Consider the following 25,818-nt stretch of genomic DNA (forward strand, 5'->3'; position numbering starts at 1 on the left):
TCTCACCCCACTCCACGCTCATCTAAGAGTTTTAGCCTGGAGGATGGTTTCTGTCCAACAATACTAATATTGACCCCGGTTGTTGGGGGAAATAGGCTGACTCTGTAAACCACTTAGAGCACCAACCTTTCAGACCTCAGGGACCCCTAAATTCATAATTTTAAATCCCACAGACCAATAATATGATTTTTTTTTTTAAAAAAAGAAGATAAATAGTATTCAGTGCAATATAACAAAATGCAAATAATTTTTCTGCGGGACCACCCAAATTTTCTCGCACAGATCACTGGTTGGTGACAGCTGGTTTTAGAGAGGGCTGGAAAGCATTTATATAAGTCTTAAGTGCTATTGCCATTAATTAATAGCAGAGGGATTTGTGGGGCAAAGATCTTTCAAATCCTTGTGAAATCACTTTTAGAATGGAATGGAATGGAATAGAATAGAATGGAATAGAATAGAATAGAATAGAATAAGGAATAGAATAGAATAGAATAGAATAGAATAGAATAGAATAGAATAGAATAGATGGAATGGAATGGAATAGAATGAATAGAATAGAATAGAATAGAATAGAATAGAATAGTGGAATGAAGAATGGATAGAATAGAATAATGGAATGAAGAATGGATAGAATAGAATAGAATAGGAATATTGGAATGAATAGAATACAGTAGAACAGAGTAGAATACAGTGTAGTACTGTACAATACAATAACGAATAGAATAGAATTAGGAATATAATAGAGTATGGAATGGAATGGAATAGAATAGATTTAGAATAGATTTAGAACAAAATAGAATTCTTTTATTGACCAAGTGTGATTGGACACACAAGGAATTTGTCTTTGGTGCATCAGCTCTCAGTGTACATAAAGAAAAAAATAAAATACATTCATCAAGAATCATAAGATACAACATTTAGTGACAGCCATAGCTTACAATAAGCAATCAAATCATGCACGTGTTTACTCTCTCTCTCTCTCTCTTTAGCAGATTCGCGTCCAGCCGTCTATAAGCGTCGCCAAGCAGTCCGACGTCCAACCCGTGAAACCCAGCCTCAGCCCCACTGGGGCAAGCCCCGAAGACCTGATCCAAACCGGGTTCCGGGCGGCGCCCGAGGGACTCCCCGCCACTGGAGGCAGGGAGGCTGGCGCTCCAAGCAGGGCGTGCGCTAGGACCCGGGGGCCCGCCTCTCAGAGCCGGAGCAGGCACACCTGTTTTCCCGGCTCCGGCTGAACCGAGCGGGCGGGCGGCGGAGCGTGTGTGTGGCCGGCCGGGCTCCGCTGGCAGCGGCAGCAGCAGCAGCAGCGACAGCGGCGGGACCCTCGTTTGCAAGGAAGCGGCCGCGGGCCCCGAAGAGGCGAGAGAGGCGGCCGCGGGCTTCCCACGGGGTGGGTGGGGCTGGCGAGAAGCCGGCTTCCGAGCGGGGCGGCGGGGCTAGGTGGGTGGGATCAACCCCACCGACAGCCGGAGCCGCAAATCTCGCTCCCCACCTGGGAACCGGGCGCTCCGGTGGAGCCGAGTTGACCGGGTGCCGCCCTGCCCGGCCAGCCGGGCCGGTCGGGCGGCCGGGCGCTGGGACTCAGTCTTGCTTTCCCACCTTCTGTGAAATGGGCGCATTTGGAAAGGGCGAGGTCGGCGGCGCCTCCGCCGGGGTGGGGCGCTTCTTTGGCCCTCCTGCCGGCCGTTGCCGAACCAGCTGCCTGGACTCGCCTTGGAAAAGTGGCTGAAGAAGAAGAAGAAGAAGAAGAAGACGAAGGAAGGGGGGGGGAGGGAGGGGGCTTGCATTGGCGAGGCAAGGCGGGTCCAGAAGAGCGTAGGAGGGAGGGGGGGAAAGTGGGCTCCCGGTTCCAGCCGGAGGGTCTTTTTTGGGGTGTGGGTGTGTGGGTGGAACCGGCCCGGGCTGGGCCAGCTGCGAGAGGAAGGAATGGGCCCCGGGCGAGTGGCGGCGGCGACGGCGGACTCCTCGGTGGAAGAATGCTCCGACGCCTCGGGGGGAAGGAGGACCCAACGCCGCCCCCGCCAGGTTTTGCGCCGGGTGGCTTCGCAGGCGGTGACCAGGACCAACCCGCCGCTGGGCATCCTCTTCACCACGCTCCTGTACTGCGGGGAGCTGGCCTCGGCCTGCGTGGTGACCGCCTCCTACAGCCGCTCCGACGACCAGTTCTGGATGGTCCTGACGCTGCTCTTGATGCTGGTCTCCTCCGTCATGGTGCAGCTCACCCTCATCTTCGTCAACCGGGACCTGACCAGCGACAAGCCCTTCATCCTTTTCATGCACCTGGTGCTTCTGGGGCCTCTCATCAGGTGAGTTGGGGCCGGCTCTTCTCTTCCCTTCCCTTCCCTTCCCAACCCAAAACTTGGCTCCTCAACTTGTCTGGTCAGCAGAGTCTCAAGAGGGGTTCAAGGACTACCATGCCCAGAATCCACAAGCGGGGTTCAATTAGGCCCATCTTCCCCCAGTTGTGCAGGGACTACCATACCCAGAATCCACAAGCGGGGTTCAAATAGGCCTATCTTCCCCCAGCTGTGCAGGGACTACCACACCCAGAATCCCCAAACAGGTTCAATTAGGCCTGCCTTCCCCAGCTGTGCAGGGACTACCACGCCCAAAATCCACATTCAGCTTCAAGCTTTTCTCAAAATGCCTTGGGAAGCTTGCGGCTTATGAGAAAACTAGAAAAGCGGTGCTTGGTTAGGTTGTCTTTTGGTAAAGGAGGGTTTGCAATTGTCAAAATGAATTGTCGGAATGAACAAAACCAGATATTTGGGCATTGGAGCTGCCAGACATGCTTGTAAGGTGGGGCTCGTGCATTGTTAACACTCGTCTGTGGTACATTGAAAGATGGTTTGTGGGATAAACCATAATGGGTCAGAGTTACACATGGCTCCGAATACTTAAATCGGGGTTTTACCTCTCATAGAAGTGGCGAGCTGGATGCTAAACTGAGGACCCCAGTTGCATCCCAACAAGGAGAGGCCAAAATGGAGGGAATACATATGCGTTGTGCTTCTTAAGATGAGTGATGGGCAGGCTGAAAATGGCAGCTCAGTTGATTTGAATGTGTACCTTCTCAAAACCAAGATTTCTTGGTTTCAACTCCCAGAATTCCCCAGTCAGCCACGAAAGTTGAATTGAACTCCAGACTATTGGACAATTTTGTGTTCTCTTGCAGGTGTTTCATTACCAAACCAGTTTGATATTCTCACTGGGAGTGAAGTTTCCTCTTATTTTATGCCCTTAATTATGCAAAATGCCACCATTAAAATATAACATGCTATTACAACATAAAACGAGAGCAAACCCCAACTCCCTACTAGCCCTGGGGATGTTACCTAGTTTGGTAATAAAACATCTGCAAGAAAACAGGCTTTTAAAAAGCACCACACTTCAACCCCGAGCTATTCTCTTCCGTTGGAACTCCAGCCATCTTAAAATTTGCCCAAAGTTGAGAAATGCAATCGTAAAAAATATCGGACTATGCTTGCTTTAAAAATTAGTTCCCAGATTAGCCGCGCATCTTCCCACACACCATGCTCATTTTGCTAAGTGGGGTTCTGGCTATTTGTCCTTGATTTTTTTTTTTTTTTTTGGCGTGCTAGAAGCCAAGAGGCAAGTCCAGTTTGGAAGCCAATGTTCTCCGTGGAGGAATGTTGATCAGAACGGAAGGTTGAGCTTCTGCCCTTTCACCAGGAAATGTGATCTTCTCAGAACGTGTAGTATGCTCAAGTGCCCTTGGGAGCTGTGGGAACTGAAGATACTTGTAGTGCCTGAAGTTAGGAAGGCGTGGAATGTTTTTGCTGAGCTACTAACATTGAGAGTGATGGCCCCGTGTGCGGAAGATGAGAGCTCCAGGAAACAGAATAACCGAGTTGGAAGAAAACCTTGGAGGTCTTCTAGTCCAACCCCACCTGCTCAACCTCCCATATAATCTAGGAACTGAAAAGTAGGGCACCGTGCTGGAGGTGTGAGGTTATTTTTGCATATATATATATTTATTTTATTCAAGACAAGGTTCAAATACAAAATACAAAACTCCCCAAAAATCCAAATAAAAAGAAAATAAAATGAAAAAAAAAAAAAACCCACCACAAAACGATAAAAACATTAAAAAAGAAAAAGATCCATCAAAAAAAGGACATTTATCCCCCCTAATTGAATACTGATTAATACACATTGCTACCACATTAGTTCCCACCCCATGCAAAACAGGCCCGCCCCAAAATTTTAAGCTACTAAATCAATTTGCAAATTTATTGACCCGCCTTCTATATATGATACTAGCGACAAAGTAGTCAACAAGAAAAAAAAAATGCTGATATTAAAACAAAACAAAATTAAATTTTTGAACCTCTCTGTTGGAGGCATGAGATTATTAAGCTCTGCCTGTTCACCTAATTATGTTGTTGCTCTTCCATTCGTCCTTTAGGAGAGGGAATTCCCCCTTTAGACAGGTGTTGCTAAGTTCCTGTCTTCTTGACAGTGATGGGATACAATTTTTTTTACTACCGGTTCTGTGGGCGTGGCAGGGGAAGGATATACTGCAAAATCCCCATTCCCTCCCCACCACACTAACCTGCTTTCCAGCTCCGTTCTCCTGTGTAGGGCGACTAAAGAAGACTCAGCCAATCAGCTGGGACTCGGGAGGCAGAGAATAGATATGGTTGGCGGAGCCAGTCAGAGGCTGGATTGGCCGGTTCTCCAACCTACTCAAAATTTCCGCTACCGGTTCTTCAGAACTGGTCAGAACCGGCTGAATACCACCACCTCTGCTTCTTGGTGATGTCAAAGATTCCCCTGTCAACTTTCTTTGCTTTTTTTTAAAAAAAATTCAAGGTTGTTGACTCCATTTTTTTTCCCTCCGACGATATTAACGGACCGAACTTGAAATCTAGGTTGACAAAAACAAAATTGCAACATTGCCTTGGTGACATCATGACATTTGAGGTGTTATTTTGAGAGAATTGGGGCATCTGCCACACTCAGTGAGTTCTTCACCACACTTCTCCTTTCTTCTTCCTTCTGGGGTCCGGTTTCCACACCTCCTTTACCCAGCTCAGCTACCAAGAAATCCAGTTAAATCTCCTTGTGGTGGTACAGTGGTTAGAATACAGAATTGCAGGCAAACTCTGCCCGCATCCTGGAGTTCGATCCTCACTGGTTGACTCAGCTTTCAAGGTTGACTCAGCCTTCCATCCTTCCAAGGTGGGTAAAATGAGGACCCAGATTTTTGGGGGCAAGAGGCTGACTCTGTAAACCGCTTAGAGAGGGCTGTAAAGCACTATAAAGTGGTATATAAGTCTAAGTGCTATTGCTATTCCTTCCTTTCTTCCTTCCCCTCTCCCCTCCCCATCCATCCATCCCAGCTCAAGGATGACTCAGCCTTCCATCCGTCTGATGTAAAACGAGGACCCAGATTGTTGGGCACAATAGGCTGACTGTAAATCGGTTATAGAAGGGCTGTAAAAGCACTGTGAAGCGGTATAAAAATCTAAGTGTATTGCTATCAGGAACCCTGGTGGCACTGTGGTTATATTGCAGTATTGCAGGCAAACTCTGCCCACCGCCAGCAGTCCGATCCTGACCGACTCAAGGTAGACTCAAGCCTTCCATACTTCTGAGGTCAGTAAAATGAGGACCCGGATCGTTGGGGGGTGCAATGTGCTGACATGTGTTAACTGCCCAGAGAGTGCTGTCAAGCACTATGAGTGACATATAAATCTAGGTCCTATTGCTGTTCTTATTATTGAGAAGCCCATAACTACTTTAGCTGGATGAAAACCTTCCACCTGGAGCATGGAATTCCTGTCCACAGGAAGGTATTTTGTCAATCTTTAAACCAGAAGAAGACTGACCAGGACACTTTGTCTTTTCCAGATCACTTGAAATGGCACCTAGAAGGATACAAAGATTTTTAATATAAGGGCCTATTTATGTACTTAAGTTATCAGGCGTGATCAGTTTGATAATACCCATTCCACTTTAAGATAAAAGTAAGGTAAACATTATATTGGAACACAAAAGGCCCTGTAACTCGAATGAAAAGCAGGCTGGACTTCTTCAGTTTATTTCAAGTGTCCAACCCTTCAAACCAGACCAGGTCAGGTGCCGTAGAGATTCCAGGAATAATCTATAATAATACAGTAGGGCATAAAAAGACAATCTGGAAACTCTACCCGAGCTTTTTTCTGTCTTTTCTTATAGTAAACAAAGTCAAGGCAGGATTATCTTGAGTTTCTTTTTCACAGTTTCTTCAACTTCTGGAGGGGACTGGAGGCTAAAACATATGAGCGTTTGCAGGAACCAGGCATGGCTAGTCTAGTGAAGAGAAGGACCAGAGGAGGCGTGATAGCAGTCTTGCAATATTTGAGGGGCTGCCACAGAGAGGAAAGGAGCAAGCTATTTTCCAAAGCAGCTGAAGGCCAGACAATGAATAATGGATGGAAACTGAACAAGGAGAGATTCAACCTAGAAATAAGGAAAAACTTTCTGACAGTGAGAGCAATCAACCCATGGAACAGAAGTTGCCTTCAGAAGTTGCGGGAGCTTCATCCTTGGAAGCTTTCAAGAAGAGACTGAACTGCCATCTGTCAGATAATGGTGTAGGGTCTCCTGCTGGGGTGGGGGGTTGGACTAGATGACCCACAAGGTCCCTTCTAACTCTGTTAATCTGTTAATCTTCCCCAAGTTGCTTCTTGGAACACGGTCATCTCTAAATTGCCTTTTTTAAAAATTGAGGTTGGAAATTGAGGTTCTTCAGATTTGGTTGCAGCATTGCTGAGCTTCAGTTTTCAGATGTCAAGAGTCACAGTTTTCCACACCAGTCTGTTCCTTGATCCTTTCTAAGTGGCAACCCTACTACGGTGAGGCCTTCTACATTGATCTTGTGCTACATGGCCATTTGGAGCACGATACAGATACACATTGTCGTGGGACATGACCTGTAGGGAACTGCTGGGTGCGGAAAAGAGAAGTATTTTGGCCCGCTGTTCTAATTCTGGAAGATGCCATCAGATCACTATTTGATGGGTTGCAGATTCAAGATGTACGCAAGAAGGAACATCTCCACTTGGTAGGTTCAAGAGCGATAAAAGGAAGGAATTTAGCTTTTTACAAAGCTCAAGGCTAACGGCTAGCGATCCACTATTAGATCAAACGATTTCAACTATTTATCACTAAGCAAACTCTTTCCCAATCCCAGAAGTCTTGGTAGACAACAGCAGCCCCCACAAACACACCAGCCAATTGCATTAGGCTTAGCTGGGATAGGAAATTCCAGGAGCTTCAAGCTACACTGGGCAGTTTGAAATGAAATCACAACAACTCAAATCGACAGAAGGCAAAGCAAACTGTTGCCTTATTATAGCCAAGAAAAACAGAACGGGTACGTCCATTAGGACTCTATATGAAGAAAAAACTTTCCCTTAAATGGAGGAGTTTCCTGAAAAATCTTGCACGCATCCCTCCCAGCTGCAAACTTGGCTAGAAAAAATGGTTATATATCTCAGACGAGGGAAGGAGGTGGTTAAAATTATGGGGAATAATAAAAAGTTGCTGTATTTTTTGAAACTTGAACGGAGTCCAAGGTTTTGTTCTAGCTTCTTCCATTTGCCTGCTCTGGCCTGGCTTATTTGGGAAATGTGGCTTGCAGCCCTTGACCCAAAGACCACCCAGCCTACAACCATTTTTAAAACTGTTTTTTTTTTTTTTTGGTATCATAGTTTGCAGAGACAGAGCAATGCTGGAAATGGGAGGGTTGAATTCTGTTAATTCCCCCATGGCAGTGGTGGGATTCAAATTTTTTTACTACTGGTTCCGTGGGCGTGGCTTGGTGGGCGTGGCAGGGGAAGGATACTGCAAAATCCCCATTCTCTCCCCCCCATACCCGCTAACCTGCTTTCCAGCTCTGTTTTCCCGTGCAGAGCAACCCATGAAGACCCAGCCAATCATCTGGGACTCAATGGGAGGCAAAGAATAGATGGGGTTGGCGGGGCCAGTCAGAGGTGGGATTGGCCGGTTCTCTGAACTACTCAAAATTTCCGCTCCCAGTTCTCCAGAACTGGTCAGAACCTGCTGAATGCCACCTCTGCTCCATGGGATACCTTCTAGCTGGGTTGGAGTTCAGCTCCCATAATTCCTGGGCCGGCGCCAAATTGAATGTCAGAACAGATGGAGAGCACCAAGGACTCTAGTTGTGTTTGCGTGATACAAACTAAGCATCCCAGCCTTGGTGCCGAGTGTAGAGTCCAGCGGTTCATACCAACCCGGAAAAACGATTTCATTGTATAAACTAGGTTTACACTTACCATGATTAAATATGAATATATTAATCCGCTAACAGCCAGTAAGTTAAATTTTGGATAGATGATTCTGTAAGTCTTTGACTTAACAACCACAGCTGGAGTCAAATTAAAAACAAAACCAAAGGAGAAATGCTCTTCCCCTTTTGCATTTGAGCATGCAAGAAGGGGACAGGAAAGGAGAAAGGAAAAGAGGAAAGGAGGAGAAGGGAAGATGGGAAGAGAGGAAGGAAGGAAAAATAAAGAAACGGGGGAAGGAAGAAGAAAGGAGAATAAAGAGTGAACGAAAAAGAAGAAAAGGAAAAAGAAAGAAGGAAGAGAGAAGGAAAAAGAAGGGAGGGAAAGAAGGAAGGAGATTATAATGAGAGGGAGGGAAGGTGTGAGGCAAGTCCTGCCTTAGCACTTGGACCCCACAGGTGTCCCCAAACAGGATTGATGTCGAGCTGGCCACACACACCCTGCCCTCCCCCAGCCCCCCCCCCCTCCCCAGGTCAAACACAACGGCCCTCCATGAAATCGCATTTGACACCCCTGTGCTAAAGGAATCATTGTCGGTTGGTCGATCTGTCCTTGAGGAGGGCAGCTTTGATAGGGTGCCAAAATATATCTTAGTTCTCCTGCACAGGTTGGTTGCTTTTTACCCCCTTTCTTCTGCAGGCTCCTTCAGAAAATGCAACCCGTGGGGTCCCCTCACCCCCTCACCATTTGCTAGCTCGCAGCAGCATCCGAGGTGTCAGCCAGCAAACCAGCATCCCTCCGATCGGAGCCAGGAGACGAGGCGAGGTCCAAGTGCCCCTCCCTCCCTCCCTTGTTCTTTCTTTGGCCCTCTTCTGCACCCTGTTCCACCCTTTGGTTTGTAGCTCCCTGGCCTGCCTTCATCAATGAGAACAGAGCCAGCTTGTCTGTGGCTCTATTTTCAGCATGGGGAGGTCAACAAAGAACCCTTTTCTACGCTGACTGTTTGCACGCCGCACCTCCCTTTCCTTCCAAAGCCGATGAGAAGGGGTTTTTTGTGTGTGAAAGCCGTTAAGGTAGTTCACCCTGGTAGGGGCTCTGGCTTGGGTTGGGTTGAAGGTGAAACCACCTAAAAATAATAATTTTGCTGGTAACGCTCGCCCTGCAAATAGGCTGAGCTCTTTCATAAGGCATGGCTCTTACAGCTGGGCCTCGCACATGCAGAATTCAATAGTAGAACTTTGGAAGGTTTTTGAGATCTGTTTCTGTTTAGAAATTAAAAACCTTGCCTTTTCTGGAAAGTAGATTTCGAGGGGAAAGGTGTTGCAGAAAGAAATCCCTTTCAGAGGGGAAAGGAAATATGTTTAGAGGAAGAGGAAGTAAAGGGACAAGTTTAGCACAGAAAGAGGAATCTTTATTCTCTGTGGAAAAAAATAAATAATAAAAATAGACTAACCTAAAAAACAGTTCAGTGTCTTAACCCATACAAAAAACACTCCTCTTCTGTGTGAGCCAGCTCATGTGGATGCCAAGCCATGATTTATGGTCTGGCATGCCAGTCTAGCACAGCACAGTATGAAAGGCTAGCCTGTTGCGACTTATCACAGTTAAGCCACCATATGGCTTATGAACTTTATTTTTAAGATTGCACGGCATTTATTTTTGGAGGTAGATTAACCTGAATCTTTCAAGAAATATTTATCCAGAGCAGGTAATTGCGTTATCCTTTTCTATCCAAGACAACAACTTGTCTTATGGCTTCTCAAAACCAATTTATTACTGCCTAAACTTGGCTTGCTTCTTCAGATGCATCAGAATGAAGTGATATGTGGCTCACCGAAGCAGAAAGCTTAATACGTTTGCAGCTCCTTAAGGTGCCCCAAGACATTTCCTTCTGGAATGTGCCTTTTGAGTCAGTTCCCAAGACATGGCATCGTGGTTTCATTTGGACGTTGGCCAACTCCTGCGCGCTGCCTTTCTAACAAACCTATCTGTCTCATAGCTCACTGGAAACTGTTTACGAGGTTTGCAAAATCTAGGAATTTCAAGGTCCGTCTGAGTCAGTTGGAGGGAAAACACAGTCTTGCCTCTCGTGTTGTGCTGCTGGCGGAAGGCGTGGACTCTCAGGCTCAGCCTGGGCAGGTCTCTCTGGGACTGTGGGAAAATCTTGAGCCCAGCTGCTGTAGAAAGTGGGACGTCTAAGGCCCAGGCTTCTGCAGGAGGAAATCAATTCTAGATTGTAGGCTAGGGCTAGACATCCGGTGCTCCATTACAATAAGCCACAAATAACAGTAGATTCAGTGTATGCCTATCCTGAATAGAGGCTTTCTGGTTTCTTCCTTGCATCACCGTGGCAGGAGGACAGCTCCCCGCGATTTGTTTTCATTTTTTGGAATGAGCTGTTGAGTGGTCCCAGTTGCAGCTTTGTTGTGTGGTTTCGGGGTTGCTCGGGGTTTGCTTGTAGTCAGGCAGACATTGCTGCTGAAGTGAGGACCAACACGTTTGTCAGGGAGTGGTTCTAGACAGCATACTAAAAAGCAGAGACATCACCCTGCCGACAAAAGTGCATACAGTCAAGGCTGTGGTTTTCCCAGTTGCAATGCATGGCTGTGAAAGTTGGACCATAAGGAAGGCTGAGTGTCAAAGAATGGAGGCCTTTGAACTCTGGTGCTGGAGAAGACTCCTGCGAGTCCCTTGGGCTGCAAGGCCATCCACCCGGTCAGTCCTAGAGGAGATCCACCCTGACTGCTCTTTAGAAGGCCAGATCCTGAAGATGAAACTCCAAGACTTTGGCCACCTCATGAGAAGGAAGGACTCGCTGGAGAAGAGCCGAATGCTGGGAATGACTGAGGGCAAGAGAAGAGGAAGAGGAGAGCAGAGAAGGAGGTGGCTGGAGGGAGTCACTGAAGCAGTCAGTCAGCGTGAGCTTTAAAGGACTCTGGAACATGGTAGAGGACAGGAAGGTCTGGAGGAATGTTGTCCATGGGGTCGCGATGGGTCGGACAACTAACAACAACAAAAGGACAGAGAAGGTTGTGAAGATTCCTGGAATTGTAGCTCCAGACTGTTGAGGGTCTCAAGTTATCTAGCACAGGCCTTTTCAAACTTTTGTTCTGAACCCTAGGACTTGATGGGATTCCATCAAGAAGAAGACCACAAAAAATGACACATGTGGTTCTTGACTTAACAACCATTCGTTTTGTGACAAAGGTATAACGGCACTGAAAAATAGTGACTACGACCAGGTTTTTTGCACTTACAGCCAGCATAACAAACACAAACACTCACTCACACACACACACACAAATCATGTGATCAGAAGGTGGACATTGGTGTTTTGATTTTGTTTTATTATTTCCTGAGTTTGCCAGCCTCTGAAGGGAAGAGTAAGTAAGAAAGTTAAGATTGGCATTCGTATTGTTAAGCAAATAAAATAGCCAGGCAACATGATGTTTATTAAGCGCTAAGAAAAGTAATTGATAGAAAATTAATAAAATTTATTTTTAAAAAAGGCTAAGTATTGATCTGCGCCCAGAAGGCTGAATGTTTTTTTAACGATGCGGATTGGCAAACCTGTCTGCTTCCTCCCTCCCTGGAGGTAGGGAGGATGGAAGTAGAGTGGAATATTTTATTCCCCCCCCCCTTTCCTTTCCTGCAGATGTTTGGAGTCCATAGTGATGTTCTACCGCCAAGGCCGGGAGGAGGAGCCATACGTCACCATCACCCGCAAGAAGCATCTCCACAGCGACTGCGAGATCGAGATTGAGCAGGAAGTGGGACACTTGGTGCGCCGGCTGGCCACGCACCGTAATGCTTTCAAGCGCATGGCGGTCATTCAGGCCTTCCTGGGTTCCACCCCGCAGCTCACCCTACAGCTTTACGTCACTGTAGTAGAGGAGCAGGTCCCGCCCAGCAGAGGTGAGGACAGAACAGGGCCAAAGGATGGGAGGGGAAAGGAAACTGAAGGGATGGTGGGTAGAGGAGGTCCTGTCAGTGTGTGAGAGTTGAGGGCTGTTTGGAAACAGAAACAGTATTTGCTGTGTGAGGGGAAAAAAGGAAACAGCAAGGAGCCTGGGTATGGCTTAGCTCAACAGTTGCTTGGTGCTGTGAAACTGCAACTCCTCTCCTCTGCTTGCGTTTTGCATTTGGAACAGATTTCTTTTCAGGTGGGGAGGGGGAGTAGAACTCCTTAGCATCAGAGCGTGTTAATAATAAATATACAAAATATTAATGCTCCGATGGTCATTTCGAAAAATCCTTTCTTAGTGAGCACCTAGAAGCCAAGAGGAACATACGTGCCAAATTTCAAGTTTGTAGCCTTTACAGTTCTGGAGATTTTGTGATCATGCGTGAGTGGTATTTCGCACATATATATATGTGTTTTCTTAAGTTTTCGCGGGTATTTATATGTATGGCATTCAGCTTTGTTCGGGTATTTTCCCACGTCATTATAGTTGTGCTTTTAAACGTTGTTACAACTTTAAAAGCACAACTATAATGACGTGGGAAAATACCCGAACAAAGTTGAATACCATATATATATATTTATATTTATTATAGTTTTTCCTTTAACATCCATAAGTGCTTAGTCAACAATGTATTGTCTGGATCGAATCTACTTTATATACAATACTAATAACAATGATACAATTTAGATATACACAGTCATAATCTTTCCACTTCTAACATTTGCGTATACGTGGTAATAATACATTCTATTATACTGTATATCAGTATATATAATACTATTTACCCAATTTTTACTACCTCTTTTTTTTCTACCTCTTAATAAAATACCCCCCCATGTGAAGAAGCATTCTATATCTATCCATCATCTCTTTCTTTTTTTAAGATTTCAACTCTTATTGACTTTTTGGTAAATCTTTCACGCTTCTCCCTTGGGATCTTGCAGCGCCTTCCATCACACTTATTTAATCTAAGTATTTCGTCTGCCTCAATACCTCTCCCTTTGCTGTTGCTGCTCTTGCTTTTGCAAAATAAATAAATAAAAGGATTCTTTTATGGCCGCTGCCAGTGAGCTTTTAAAGACTTGCAAAAGAGATTTTCAGCCAGAGCCTTGGCTCGGTTGCCAACGATCTCAAAAGGGATCAATCTAGACTCTTCCAGAGGATTCTATAATCCCTTTTAAGACTAGAGAGCAGAGTCCATGTTTTTAAAGCTTAGAAAAACTGCAGCTCCCCATGGCTGGAAAACAAAAGATTGCTTAAAAGGCTCAGAAAAACGCCTGGTCGGTGAATTTTTGACAATCAAGCCTCAGGAAGATGGGCTCTGCTAGGTGTATACATTCAGTAATGCAGGAAGTTAGCACCTACCCCTCTCCTAGAAAAATGAAATATCTTGGGAGATATTAAAAAGGGGGAATATTTCCCCTAAAAAGGGTAGAAACTCAGAAGCAGAAACTCCCTTCAGAAATAGAAGCTCACCCCCACCTTTGTTAATGGTTGGGCCATTAAGGCCAGAATACTTTACATAACAAAGATCTCCAGGTAAAGCTATGGCAGTTGCTCAAAAGCCCTTTCAGTGCATCATTATCTAGCAAGGCTCAACCAAGCCTGGAACTCAGGACAGTCTACAGAGTTGCCCCTGCATGGCCGCATGGGAGTCTGACAGCCAATTAGAAACAAGCTTCAATTCAAATCCCAACAAAGGTTATAAAACTCAGGCACCCTCAGCATATCATCCCTTCTCTTTTCCTTCACCTTGGAGCATGTGATCATCCTTCTTTGGAGCTTCAAGCCATGTGGTCCTGCTGTCCACTATTAAACCACCTTCCAAACAGTCTCCATGTTTCCAGTGTCTTTTTCCCTACTTGGAACTGAACCCAGAAGGATAATTATTCCAACAGTAGGTGTGGCTTTCTGTGATCCTGGTTTCATGGAAGCTTCTGTGCAATTCCCAGAGGCGTGGTTCAATAATTAGTATTTATAAAATCGACTGCAGGTATTTTAATTGCCAAGCACGAAGGCATTTCACCATCTGCCTTCCGAGAGGGATGTCACCTTGGAAACACGCAAGTCAGGTAACATACACACACCCATCCAACCGATCCAGTGTGAGTCAGTGCTTTAAACAGCCTACCTCATCCTGATGTTTTCCAGATGTGCACGGTGATGTCAAGTTTAATCCCCTTCCAGGAATTCCTCTTCCTTTCCTCTTCCTGAATGAATGAATGGCTCCTTTCTTGCAATCTTAGATAGACCTATATGCAGGCAGTCCTCAAGTTTACAACAGGTCAATTCTATTCAGAGTTTTGCAGCGTTAATTCAGCACCAGAAAAATTAAACCCAGGTAACTGATGCTTCATGTAACACTTTTATAAACATAATAAGTGGATTTTACAAGCCAGTTGTAGATTTCTCCAACATGGAGCAAACTCGGACAGAAACATGTTGCAAGTTCAGAGCAGAGCTCCAGTCTTCAGCAAGCAAGCAAGTTAGTTTCTCATTTACTTTAGTTCAGCAAGCAAATGAGAGGAGAGGAGCAGTTTTCTTTTCAATGGACAGACTCAGAGCTCCACATAGCTGCAGAGTTGCAGAGTGTAATACAGAGCCACACCTAGGCTACATCTAGTTTCAGTTTCCAAACTGTCCTTGTTGGCTGATTTAGTTTAATGCCTATTCATTGGCTGGCCTTGTTACCATGCTCTATTCCAATTCATGAATATATTCTTTGACAAATTCATGACTCTTCGAAGTTACAATGATCCTGGAAAAAAAGGACCGACTGCCATTTTTCCACACTTATGACCGTTTCAGCATCCCCACAGTCACGCGATTTGCATTCGGATGCTTGACATCTGACTCACAGTTATGAGGGTTGCAGTGTCCCACTTTACAGTGATCCCTTTTTGCAAACCTTCCGACAAACCAAGTCAATGGGGACGCCAGATTCATTTAATGACTGTGTTACTAATTTAAGGATGGCCGTGATTCACTGAACAGACGTGGCGAGGAAGATCGTAACGTGAGACAAAACTCCACAGAATGTCTCAGCCGCATCAATTTTAGGCTGAATTGCGGCCTTAAGTTGAGGGCTACCTGTATTGACTGAAACGATCGATGTAAAAGTCAGGTCAAAGGTTTAGTCGTAAAATGAGCACATATAAATCTTTTTTTTTTAAAAAAAAACTGGACTCAAAATTTACATGACTAATTCAGCTCACAATAGGGGGTTCCAGGTATGGGGTGAAAATCAGGAATCTGATAGCTTAATCTCACAAAGGTCTTTTAATAAGGCGTATTAGTCAGAAAAGACTCTACAATACTAATATCCTTGTCCAAAGCAATGTTTGAAATGGTATAGGCCAGGGTTTCCTGCCTGAGCAGGGGGTTGGACTAGAAGACCTCCAAGGTCCCTTCCAACTCTGTTTATTTTATATTCCTATTCCATTCCATTCCAAATTTTCTCTTGTCTTCTCTTCTCTTCTCTTCTCTTCTCTTCTCTTCTCTTCTCTTCTCTTCTCTTCTCTTCTCTTCTATTCTATTCTATTCCATTCCATTCCATTCCATTCCATATTTTCTATTCCATTTCACATTTTCTATTCCATTCCATTCTATTCTACAGTAGATGTTCCATATGGAAGTTCCTCACATAGGAGACATACATAACTTTCATATCCCCTCCTTGGAAACCAGGAGAAATTTTTGTGTTTATAGAGCATTTACCCTGGGTGTTTTTTTCCCCCATATATTCATAGAGTATCCCATATATTCTCAGAGTATCATCAGTCCCTGTAAATGTAAAACAGGGTTTCACAACTAATGTTTGAGATTCTGTTAACAGACATTGAATGTATATTTGTGTGGATGGCTTGGGAATTTTTTAAAGTCAATTCCGCATCAGCCTTTGCCAAGGAGTCACTGACAAAATGTGCTTTTTCCTCATGTTGTATATCCTCCATATTTATCCGCAAGGATTTGCTAAACCAGGGGTTGCCGACCTTTTGGACCTCAGGGACCACCAAACTCATAATTTTCAATCCCATGGACTAGAAACCCTGGGAAAATCCCCCCCCAAACTCTGCAGGAAAATTCCCCACCCCATTTTCCTACCGATCGATCGTTCTTTATTTGGGATCGCAGGATACTGTCTCCAGCTCTGTTCTCGGTGGGAGAGAGAGAGAGACTTTTGGCTTCATGCAAGGAAAGCAGCAGAAGCAGCAGAAGTCTTTCTTTCTTTCCCTCAAACTCTTCCAGAAATGAGTCTTTGTGAGACTCGTCATTCCAGTGCGGCCTCTTGGAGCAGGAGGCCTTGCAGGGTCCCAAAGACTCATTTATGGCAGAGTTTGGGGGAGAGAAAGAAAGACTTTTGCTGCTTTCCTTGCATGCGGCCAAAAGCAGAAGAAAAAAGCAGAAAGCAGCAGCCTGGTGGCCAGGCAAGTCGTGTGGGGCAAGTGGAGCAAGTTCCCCCCCCGCCCTTCCCCCCCTTCCCCTCACTACCTTGTGTTGTTCACAATGTAAGCGACACAAGCCTTGTGTTCCCGCGGGCCATGTGGGCGGCGCAGCCTTGTATTCACATGCAGCCTGGATTAATTGCTTTGGGGGTGACATTTCTCCGCGGACCACCAAAATTTTCTCGTGGACCGCCAGTGGTCCCCGCCCACTGGTTGGTGACCACTGCTCTTAACCCCTCCTGAGCAGATTTAACCCAACCAAGAATTGGATGAAGGGAATAGAAGTTAAAATGTCTCAGGCTTTCCCATCCAAACTCTCTGAGCTTGGCTAAGTTGCGGTCAAAGAAATGAACTAGCCCCTAAATCTACAAAAATTCCATCTTTGTATAGAAAATAATACATGGAATCCTCTCCTACAAAACTTGGTGTAGATTAAAGTGAAAAGCTATTTTGGATTTTACCAGGGCCGCCTCCTGCTTGACTAACCAGTCTCACTGGTTTCTTTTGGCTTGGCTCAGCACACGGTTTTTCCTCTAACTCCTTCTGAACATTCAATATAGATTCTGGAAAAAGAAAGGAGGCACACTCCAGGGCAGCAAATGTCATTCTCTCTCCCTCACCTCCCCAGTTGCAAACAACTTCCACCCCACTCCCAATTGCAGGCCCCTTTCCTTTGCCGGGGACTGATATCCACCGCTCCAGCATTCGTTTGGATCTGGGATTTCTACCCTCTGTGCAGGGGTAGGCTGCAAATTTTTTAACAACCGGTTCTCTGGCTGGGTAGGCACAGCCGGTTGGTCAGGTGACTGGGTGGGTGATATCACTCATCACACCCAGCCCTGCCTCCCGGCCACTCGCCCCAAGGACAGAGGTAGGATTCAGCCAGTTGGGTCTAATCCCACCAAGGGCTGGCCCCGCCCCACCTGTTTTTCGGGCTGTGTTTTGGCTGTTTTGGCCCAAAAAACAAGTGGGGGTGGGGCCAGCCAGTGGTGGGATTTTGGGGGGCTGTTTTTTTGGCTGTTTTTAGCCCCGAAAAAGGCCAAAAAAACAGGCCGAAAAACAAGCAGGAGTGGGGCCAACCAGTGGTGGGATTTTCTGGTTCGCTGAACTACGCAGAATCTTAACCACCGGCTCGCATAAACCGGTGCAAAACAGCAGCAGCCCACCTCTGCCAATATTAGTGATGGCTAACCTTTTCGTCGTCACGTACCTCTAATTTTTTCAGGTTGATAATGGTTGCTCTTCATTGCTCACCTTTCATCTTTCCTTCCCTTCTAGCTGTCCTGATGACCATGTGCTTACTCTCGGTCACGTACGGGGCATTGGTCTGCAACACCCTGGCCATCCAGATCAAGTACGACGACTACAAGATCCACCTCCACCCGCTGGCCTTTATCTGCATCATTTTGTGGAGGAGTTTGGAGATCTCAACTCGCGTCACCATCTTGGTCCTCTTTGGCACCGTCTTCAAATATTACGGCTTGGCAGTCGGGGCGGCCAACTTCTTGGTCTTCTTCTTCTTACCATGGGTCGAGTTTTGGAGAAGTGGGGCCAAGCTGCCCGAGAACGTGGAGAAAAACTTCAGCCGGGTGGGAACTTTGACTGTCCTGATTTGCATCACTCTGCTCTATGGGGGCATCAACGTCTTCTGTTGGTCAGCTGTCCAGCTCAGGTTGTCCAGGCGAGACTTGATTGTCAGGTCCCAAAACTGGGGCTGTTTAGCTTTATTCTACGTGTTCCGGGGACTGGAGAACAGCCTGCTGCTCCTGGTCTGGTACTTCTTCAAGACGGACCTCTATGAGTACCTCTGCACGCCCATGCTTGTGTTGCAGCTGCTTGTGGCGTACTGTCTGGCCATTGTCTTCATGCTTTCTTTCATGCAGTACTTGCATCCCTGCCGCCGCCTCTTCACGCACAACGTCACGGACTTCTTGCATTGCGTCTGTTGCCGGAAGGAAGACCTTGCCTTCTCCGTCGATTTAGAACCACCTCATGAACCCGGTGTGAGGCACAGTGTGGTATGACAATCAGCACCCTGATGATGAACCCCGTCTGGTTTCAAGTTTCAGCAGTGGTACCTGTTTACTCCACCGTAAGCCTTAATTTCATGGTGCTATGCTATAATTTATCAATAGGGACGCAGGCCATCGTGGCGGTGATGGCTTCTGGAGCATCAGTGGACTTATGGTGGGCTGTCAGAATATACCCTTTGCCGTTGTTGGTGCAGGACTAGGGCAATCCGCAGTAGAAGACTTGACACATAGTGTGAAAGAGGAACTCTAGTTGATGGGGCAAACCATCAGTGAAGGATGGACTTGCTCTTCTAAGGAGCCAGCAGTTTGGCTTTGGAACTGTCTTGATTATGCTCATGTCCAGAAACGGAGCTGAAGGACACTCAGCTGGCTCAGAACGATTGTAAGAAGAGGGTTTGCAGAAGAGAGGTCAACGGAGACTGTCTCATATCTGTTGGATCTCGCACGGTTGGGTGGAACTTCAGAATCACTTCTCCGGCCGTTCCTTCTATTTATTTGAAAACTTGTGATGACTTTATTTGTTTTGTAATTTGAAGTGCTGGAAAAGATGTTGCAGTTCATAGCAACTTGGTCTCAGCATTTGTTTGGGTTCCTACAGTTCCATCTATGGTCAGGGGGTCCGTGCTCACGCTGAAAGCTCAGGATGATGAGTGTCCTAAGGGAGCCCCATTGATGGAGGATGAGCTTTGGATTTCTTGCCTCCAGACCATCAGAGGTGCCACAGCAGACTGGCCTTCCCAACTGCCCTGGAAGGACCAAGCTAGCAGCCGACTACTACATTAGGGGCTTTCTTCAAGGGAGAAAGGGCTGAAGTTGAACGTGTTGAGCTTGTGATGGGAAACTAGACCATTCCACATCCAAGTTCTGGTTCTAGGAGGTGATCAGCTCATGATAGTTTGAGCTTTCACCTGGGGAGGTAAGCATTTCCCAACCACTTGGCTGGACCCCATGCAAAGATATACAGTAGAACCTCTGGTCACAACCATAATTTGTTCCATAACTTTGGTGATTTCTTCATCTTCTGTTTCATCTTCAGGAATTTCTGGGTCAGGGGTCATGTTTGATCACCACCTGAGAATGTGTTTGTGACCAGATTCAAACATTTTATGAATTTTTGGGTTGGAACCTGATTTGGCCACGGTCAGAAGTGTTCGGGACCAGAGGTTCTACTGTACTTAAAGAACCCATTATGTTGAAATGCTCAGGTCTACCAACCCAATTTGGCCAAGCTTCTTGGCCTCCCCAAACACTTCCCACTTTGTGCAGTGCAAGGCTGTTTCTGAACACAAGCTCATCCAGTAGGTGAGTCTTCAATCCAAATGCTTGGGAGGAATACGGGTTTTCATGCCGAGTTGCATCTTTGACCTGCAACAATTTCCTTGTATGTACTAACTTCTTCTTGTAATTCTCCTCTATTGAGCTAATACAGGGTTGTCCGAACTTGGCAACGTTAAGACCTGGGGACTTCAACTCCCAAAATTCCTCAGCAGCATGGACGGCTGAGGAATTCTGGAAGTCCACAGGTCTTAAAAAATTGCCAAGTTTGGAGACCCCCTTAGCTAACAAATAGTGGCCAGACTCTGAGTTAAAGGATCACTCTTATGTGGGATTTTGGTGCCCTTACATGGAGAGTTTGATCTGTGACCATCCTTCCTCTTCATGGTTATTTCTGTCCCAAGGAGCAGGGTGAACAAGATGTTTGGTAGTGCAGTGGTTAGAGCGCAGTACTGCAGGCTACTTCTGCCAACTGCCAGCTGTCTGCAATTTAGCAGTTCAAATCCCACCAGGCTCATGGTTGACTCAGCCTTCCATCCTTCCGAGGTCAGTAAAATGAGGACCCAGATTGTTGGGGGCAATAGGCTTCTCTCTGTAAACCGCTTGGAGAGGGCTGTAAAGCTAAGGCTATTGCTATTCAGTAGTAATAATTCAGAAAGAAAGGAAAAACCAGAGGAGGAGGATGAAGGTGAGGCAACAGAGAATAGAAGCAGCACTCTAATTGGATGATAGCCCCTGTCCTCATAACTACCCATAATGCACTGCCATATGGCTATCAGCCTGTGACCACCCAATGTTGGTTGGCGTCGGGGCAAAACCAGATCCAAAGCCCCGAATCCCCTAATAACCAGAAGAAGATACCCAATTGATGCTAAGCCCAAGAGTAGGAGAAACACAATATAATCCAACTGATGGCCTCTCCGGAGCACTTTGGATGGTCTCACTTGTATAGTGATTTTCGGGTCAGCCTTTTCCAACCTTCCAGATATTATGCTTTGTGATTCTTACCATCAACAGCTAATAGGTAAAGGTTAGAGAAGGCTGCCTTTGATTGACAAGGATTCTCAGACCCTGTCCATCTTCTTACTCCTCCCCCCCACCCCCATTCTTGACTGCAAATAGGAAGGAAAAAAAGGGAGTATCTTTAGAAACAAAATAGTCCATTCTGGATTGGCTTTTAAATAGCCTGGTTTGAATCTGTAACATTCGTTTAAATTATCATTTGTGTCTTTGCTTCAACCAAGGCAAGGCATTCATTCGTGACTGAGACCGAGACACCTCCAACCTGAAACAGACCCGACTTCAGGGGAACATTCAGACCCCTCTGCCTTCCTCCGCTTCATGTTGAACAGGAGTGTGTGTCTGTCAGCAATGCAGCATAAGCCAACGTAGCAGATACTAGCCTGAGCCAACCCTTGGGTAGAGTGTCACCCGCTCCCGTTGGCTTTCTGAGGACAGCTGAACCCAGCTGAGAGCTGAGCCAGCAAGCCAGGACCACCTACCTCAAGGAGAGATTTCACCACGGCCTTTTCGATTGCCGTTCTCGGGGATTAAACCAGGCATCCAAATCAGGTTTTGGGACCAGGCAATCATAAGACTAGAGGCACAAATTTATTTTCCCTGGTTCTCTCTTTTTTTTTAATGCATAATTTCCTGCATTGTGACCAGGAATATATGTGGTTTTTCATGATTGATGGTTTTTCCCTCTTTCCCTTGTCCCGTCTCTTCTCTTCTCTTCTCTTCTCTTCTCTTCTCTTCTCTTCTCTTCTCTTCTCTTCTCTTCTCTTCTCTTCTCCCCTCCCCTTAAGCGAAGGAGCCTACATTTAGGAATTTGGGAAGTAGACAAGTGCAGCAATTAAAAAATTGTCCTGAACTCTACCTCTTTAAAGTGACAGATTTCCCCCCCTTTTTTGCTGCCTTTTCTTTGGGTAGAACGTAGAAGAGATGTTTGGAGGAATGTGAGGGCTCTGCAAATAAAGTATGTCTTAGATAAATCTATTTCTGTTTTTTTTTAAAGGAAACTATTCTGAAGGTTTGTCGAGGAGTTAAGCAAAATTGCAAAATAAAGGGTTTTTCTGCCCCCTCCCTTTAGATGGGAGATTTGAAGATTATATGATGGATTGGTTCCTGTTATTTATGAAAAAAAAAATCTTCCCCACATATAGAAAACTAGCCTGTTTGGGGAAAGAGTTCCCTATACAATTATCCTAGTCCAGTGTATCTCAACCCTCTACCCTCCAAGTACCCTAAATTACCACGGTTAGAATGTGCAGCCAAATTTAGGATTTAAATCAAATTGTTTGGGTCTAGCCAAAACATCATTCAGAAGAGACCACAAATTTACTATTCCTAATTAAAGCATCTGTTTTTATGTGCACGAACCTCCTGTTTTTTATATTCAGGTAGCGTTAGGACACTTATTTAGGGATAAGATAGCATTTATACAAAAGGTATGGAATTTGAAGTGTTTGGAAACCTTAACGTTTACAGATAATCTCCTTCTGCCAAAAAAAACCCAACCCTTCATTAAAAGGAAGGGCCTCTTTATTAAACTAACCAAGGAAGATTAATCATCATCAGGGGGCCATGAAAAACTTACTCTTGAAATAAAATACTTGTCCAGCTAAATGTGTGTGAGATGTTCTTTGTACCCTACACACCACTCAATGCAATTATGTACCGCCATCTAATACTATATTTCTCATACTATATTTTTTCTTTTAGCTTGATGGAACATAAGGTCTTGCAAGGCAGCTGGAGCAGAAAAAGACATAAGCCCACCTGTTGACAAAAGTATTTTAAACTGCTTAGCTCATGCTTCTAAATATAGAATCTCAGCTCAGGGTAGCTTTGGTTAGTATCCGATTATATCAGGGGGCTGCAATCCGTGGCTCTAGAGCCATGTGCGGCTCTTTTGGCCCTCTGCTGCAGCTCCCTGTCGGCTGATGCTGTCTGGCCCCTCCCCTCCTGGCCTGAGAAAGTAAGGGGGATGGTGGGAGATGAAGACTCGCTCCCCATATTCCAGAACAGGAAGTGACTGGGTGGGAGTGAGTGACGTCGAGTTGGCCACACCCACCCAGTCACACCGGTGGTTAAATTATGGGCTCCCGGGGTTTTCATTTCTGTGGGAAACAGGTCCAAACGGGCTCTTTGAGTGTTTAAGGTTGCCGATCCCTGGATTATATCCTCGAACGGAAGCTTGGTGACAGACAAAACACTGACCACAGAGTGGCAGAATTGATAACACGATGTGATATTAAGGAAGGTCAGCTGCGAAGCAGAACCCCCAAAAGAGAGACCCTTCATTCGAAATGGAAACTTGCATTTGAAATCTATATAGCGTGTTGGGCAGGTGTGAGTTGCGATGTTGCGATGTTACGTGCTGTTTTATCCAATGCCGTCCTTCGGATTCGCGGATGCTGTCGGGTGGCGAATATTATTCCACACCATCTGTAATAAGAGTCGAGAGATTGCAAACCCTGGTACTGCATGCATTGTCATCTTTTGTAAACCGTGGACTACGATTACATGTCACCTTATTAAGAAATAACTATGAAATATCAACTACTGTACCGAAATAAACCTTTAATAAAATGTGAAATGCAAATATCTTTTGGAGGAAAAAATAAAAAAAAACACCTTCGACTGGTTGGATCAAATTGTGTTTCACCTCAAATACAGATAAACTTTTAAGCTTTGATTTAGCTGCGCTGGATATCAAAAGTTCATACAGGTTCTCGAATTATGGCTACAATTGAGCTCCAAATTTTATGTTGCTTAACTGAGAAACGTCTTAAGGGAGATTTGCCCCATTTTACGACTTTTCTGGCCACTTTTTGTTAAGGGAATCGCTGCAGTTCTTAAATTAGTAACATGGTTGTTAAGTGAATTTGCTTTCCCCATGGACTTTGCTTGTCAGAAAGTCGCAAAAGGGGATCCCATGATTTTGGGACACTGTGACTGTCACAACTGTGAATCAGTTGTTGAATCACCGAATGTAAATCACGTGACCGTAGGGGATGCTACAATGGTCATAAGTGAGAAAAATGGTCATACGTCACCTTTTTTTCAGTGCCGTTAACAGATAACAGATAATCAGAGTTGGAAGGGATCTTGTAGGTCATCTAGTCCAACCCCCACCCAAGCGGGAGACCCAACACTATTTCTGACAGATGGAAGTCCAATCTCTTCTTGAATATTTCAAGTCCAAAGTACAGGGACTTACAACAGTTCATTAGAGATTTTCAATAAGAGATTGGACTGCCATTTGTCAAAAATGGTGTAAGGTCTCCTGCTTAGACGGGGGGTTGGACTAGATGACCTATAAGGTCCCTTCCAGCTCTGACTATCTGTCTGTATCTAAGTGATGGCGCTCCCACAACTTCCAAGGGCAACTTCTGTTCCATTGATTGATTATTCTCACTGTCAGAAAGTTTCTCCTTATTTCCAGGTTGAATCTCTCCTTGGTCAGTTTCCATCCATTATTCCTTGTCTGGCCTTCGGGTGCTTTGGAAAATAACTTGACCTGCTCCTCTCTGTGGCAGCCCCTCAAATATTGAAAGAGTGCTATCCTGGCTCCCCTGGTCCTTCTCTTCACTAGACTAGCCATGCCCAGTTCCTGTAACCGTTCTTCATATGTTTTAGTCTCCAGTCCCCTAATCATCCTGTTTGCTCTTCTCTGTACTTTTTCTAGAGTCTCAACATCTTTTTTATAATGTGGTGACCCAAACTGGATGCAGTACTCTAGGTGTGGTCTTATTAAGGCTTTATAGAGTGGTATTAGTACCTCACTTGATCTTGTTTGTATCCCTCTGTTAATGCAACTTAGGATTGCATTAGCTTTTTTGGCGGCTGCTGCACACAGCTGGCTCATATTTAGCTAGTTGTCCACTAAGACTCTCACAGTTACTGCTGTTGTAACTTCAAACAGTCACTAAATGAACTGTTGTAAGTCGAGGACTCCCTGTACTTTGGACTGCAAACACGTTTCTGGTGTTTTCTTCTGGGCAAGGAATGGAAATGCCTAAATGGCCCCTTCTTTTTAAGGCTTGCAGATGTTGGAAATAACTCAAAGACAACACACACACACACACACACACAAAAACTTGGATAGTTGTGTTGAGGTAATTCCTGGTTAGGAGAATGAGCGCATACAGGGAGACGTATAGAGAGTAGTGTTGGAATGATACACACAGAGCACACAGATACACTGTACAGTAAATGTAAGTTTTTACTTCCAGACAGTTTAAGCAAAGTCCAAAATAAGCAATCCAAAGTCATTCACAAGTTAAATCAGTCAGTTTTCAATCCAGGGATAATCCAAATATCAAAGTCCAGTGTCAAAAAACAGTTCAGTAACAGATTTACATTAAATCCAGTAATATCAGTCAATTAGAAGAAATGGAGCAACGGCAATACTTTCCAACAGAAGGAAACAGAGAGACTTACACTCTCTTCTGAGACTCGGACTAAACAAACCAGGTTTCTGGCTCCATCTTATGGCCGTTTGAGAAACCACACCTAATTAAAGTTTTGCATTTTCTTAAAGTTACAGTTTTAAAATGTTTATCCTGGTTTATATATTTCTAACCCAAATAGCTGTTAGGTGACTCATATTCCTAACAAGTTGAAAACAAAGAGGATTTATTGAAAAGAAATAACAGACAGTTTGCAAAGCGCTGGTAGTCTTTAGAACCTCAACAAACAAGTTCAAATAAAAAAGCCACACCTCTGAATTCCAAAACATACTTTAGAATAGAATTCTTTATTGGTCAAGGGTGATTGGACACACAAGGAATTTGCCTTGGTGAAGATACTCTCAGTATACATAAAAGAAAAGATA

The 25,818-nt window shown here is 45.2% G+C and overlaps 1 protein-coding gene across 5 annotated transcripts in view; it reads left to right on the forward strand.

The window, feature by feature from the left end:
* Window positions 1–23,676, forward strand: part of XKRX (XK related X-linked) — a 28,371-nt gene extending 4,695 nt beyond the window's left edge. For 3 of the 5 annotated variants that reach the window (XM_087941069.1, XM_087941066.1, XM_087941068.1), the window contains exons 2-4: window positions 990–2,306; window positions 11,914–12,173; window positions 17,947–23,676. In XM_087941069.1, the coding sequence (XP_087797195.1) occupies window positions 1,927–2,306; window positions 11,914–12,173; window positions 17,947–18,692 (1,386 nt within the window). In that variant the 5' untranslated portion in view covers window positions 990–1,926 and the 3' untranslated portion in view covers window positions 18,693–23,676. The remainder of the gene's footprint in view (window positions 1–989; window positions 2,307–11,913; window positions 12,174–17,946) is intronic. The other 2 variants (XM_026702954.2, XM_087941070.1) reach the window with 1 other exon arrangement.
* Window positions 23,677–25,818: the final 2,142 nt, after the last annotated feature.

The sequence above is a fragment of the Pseudonaja textilis genome, chromosome 12 (assembly GCF_049901715.1).
Source record: "Pseudonaja textilis isolate UNSWEBS1 chromosome 12, rPseTex1.2, whole genome shotgun sequence".
Taxonomy (NCBI): Eukaryota; Metazoa; Chordata; class Lepidosauria; order Squamata; family Elapidae; genus Pseudonaja; species Pseudonaja textilis.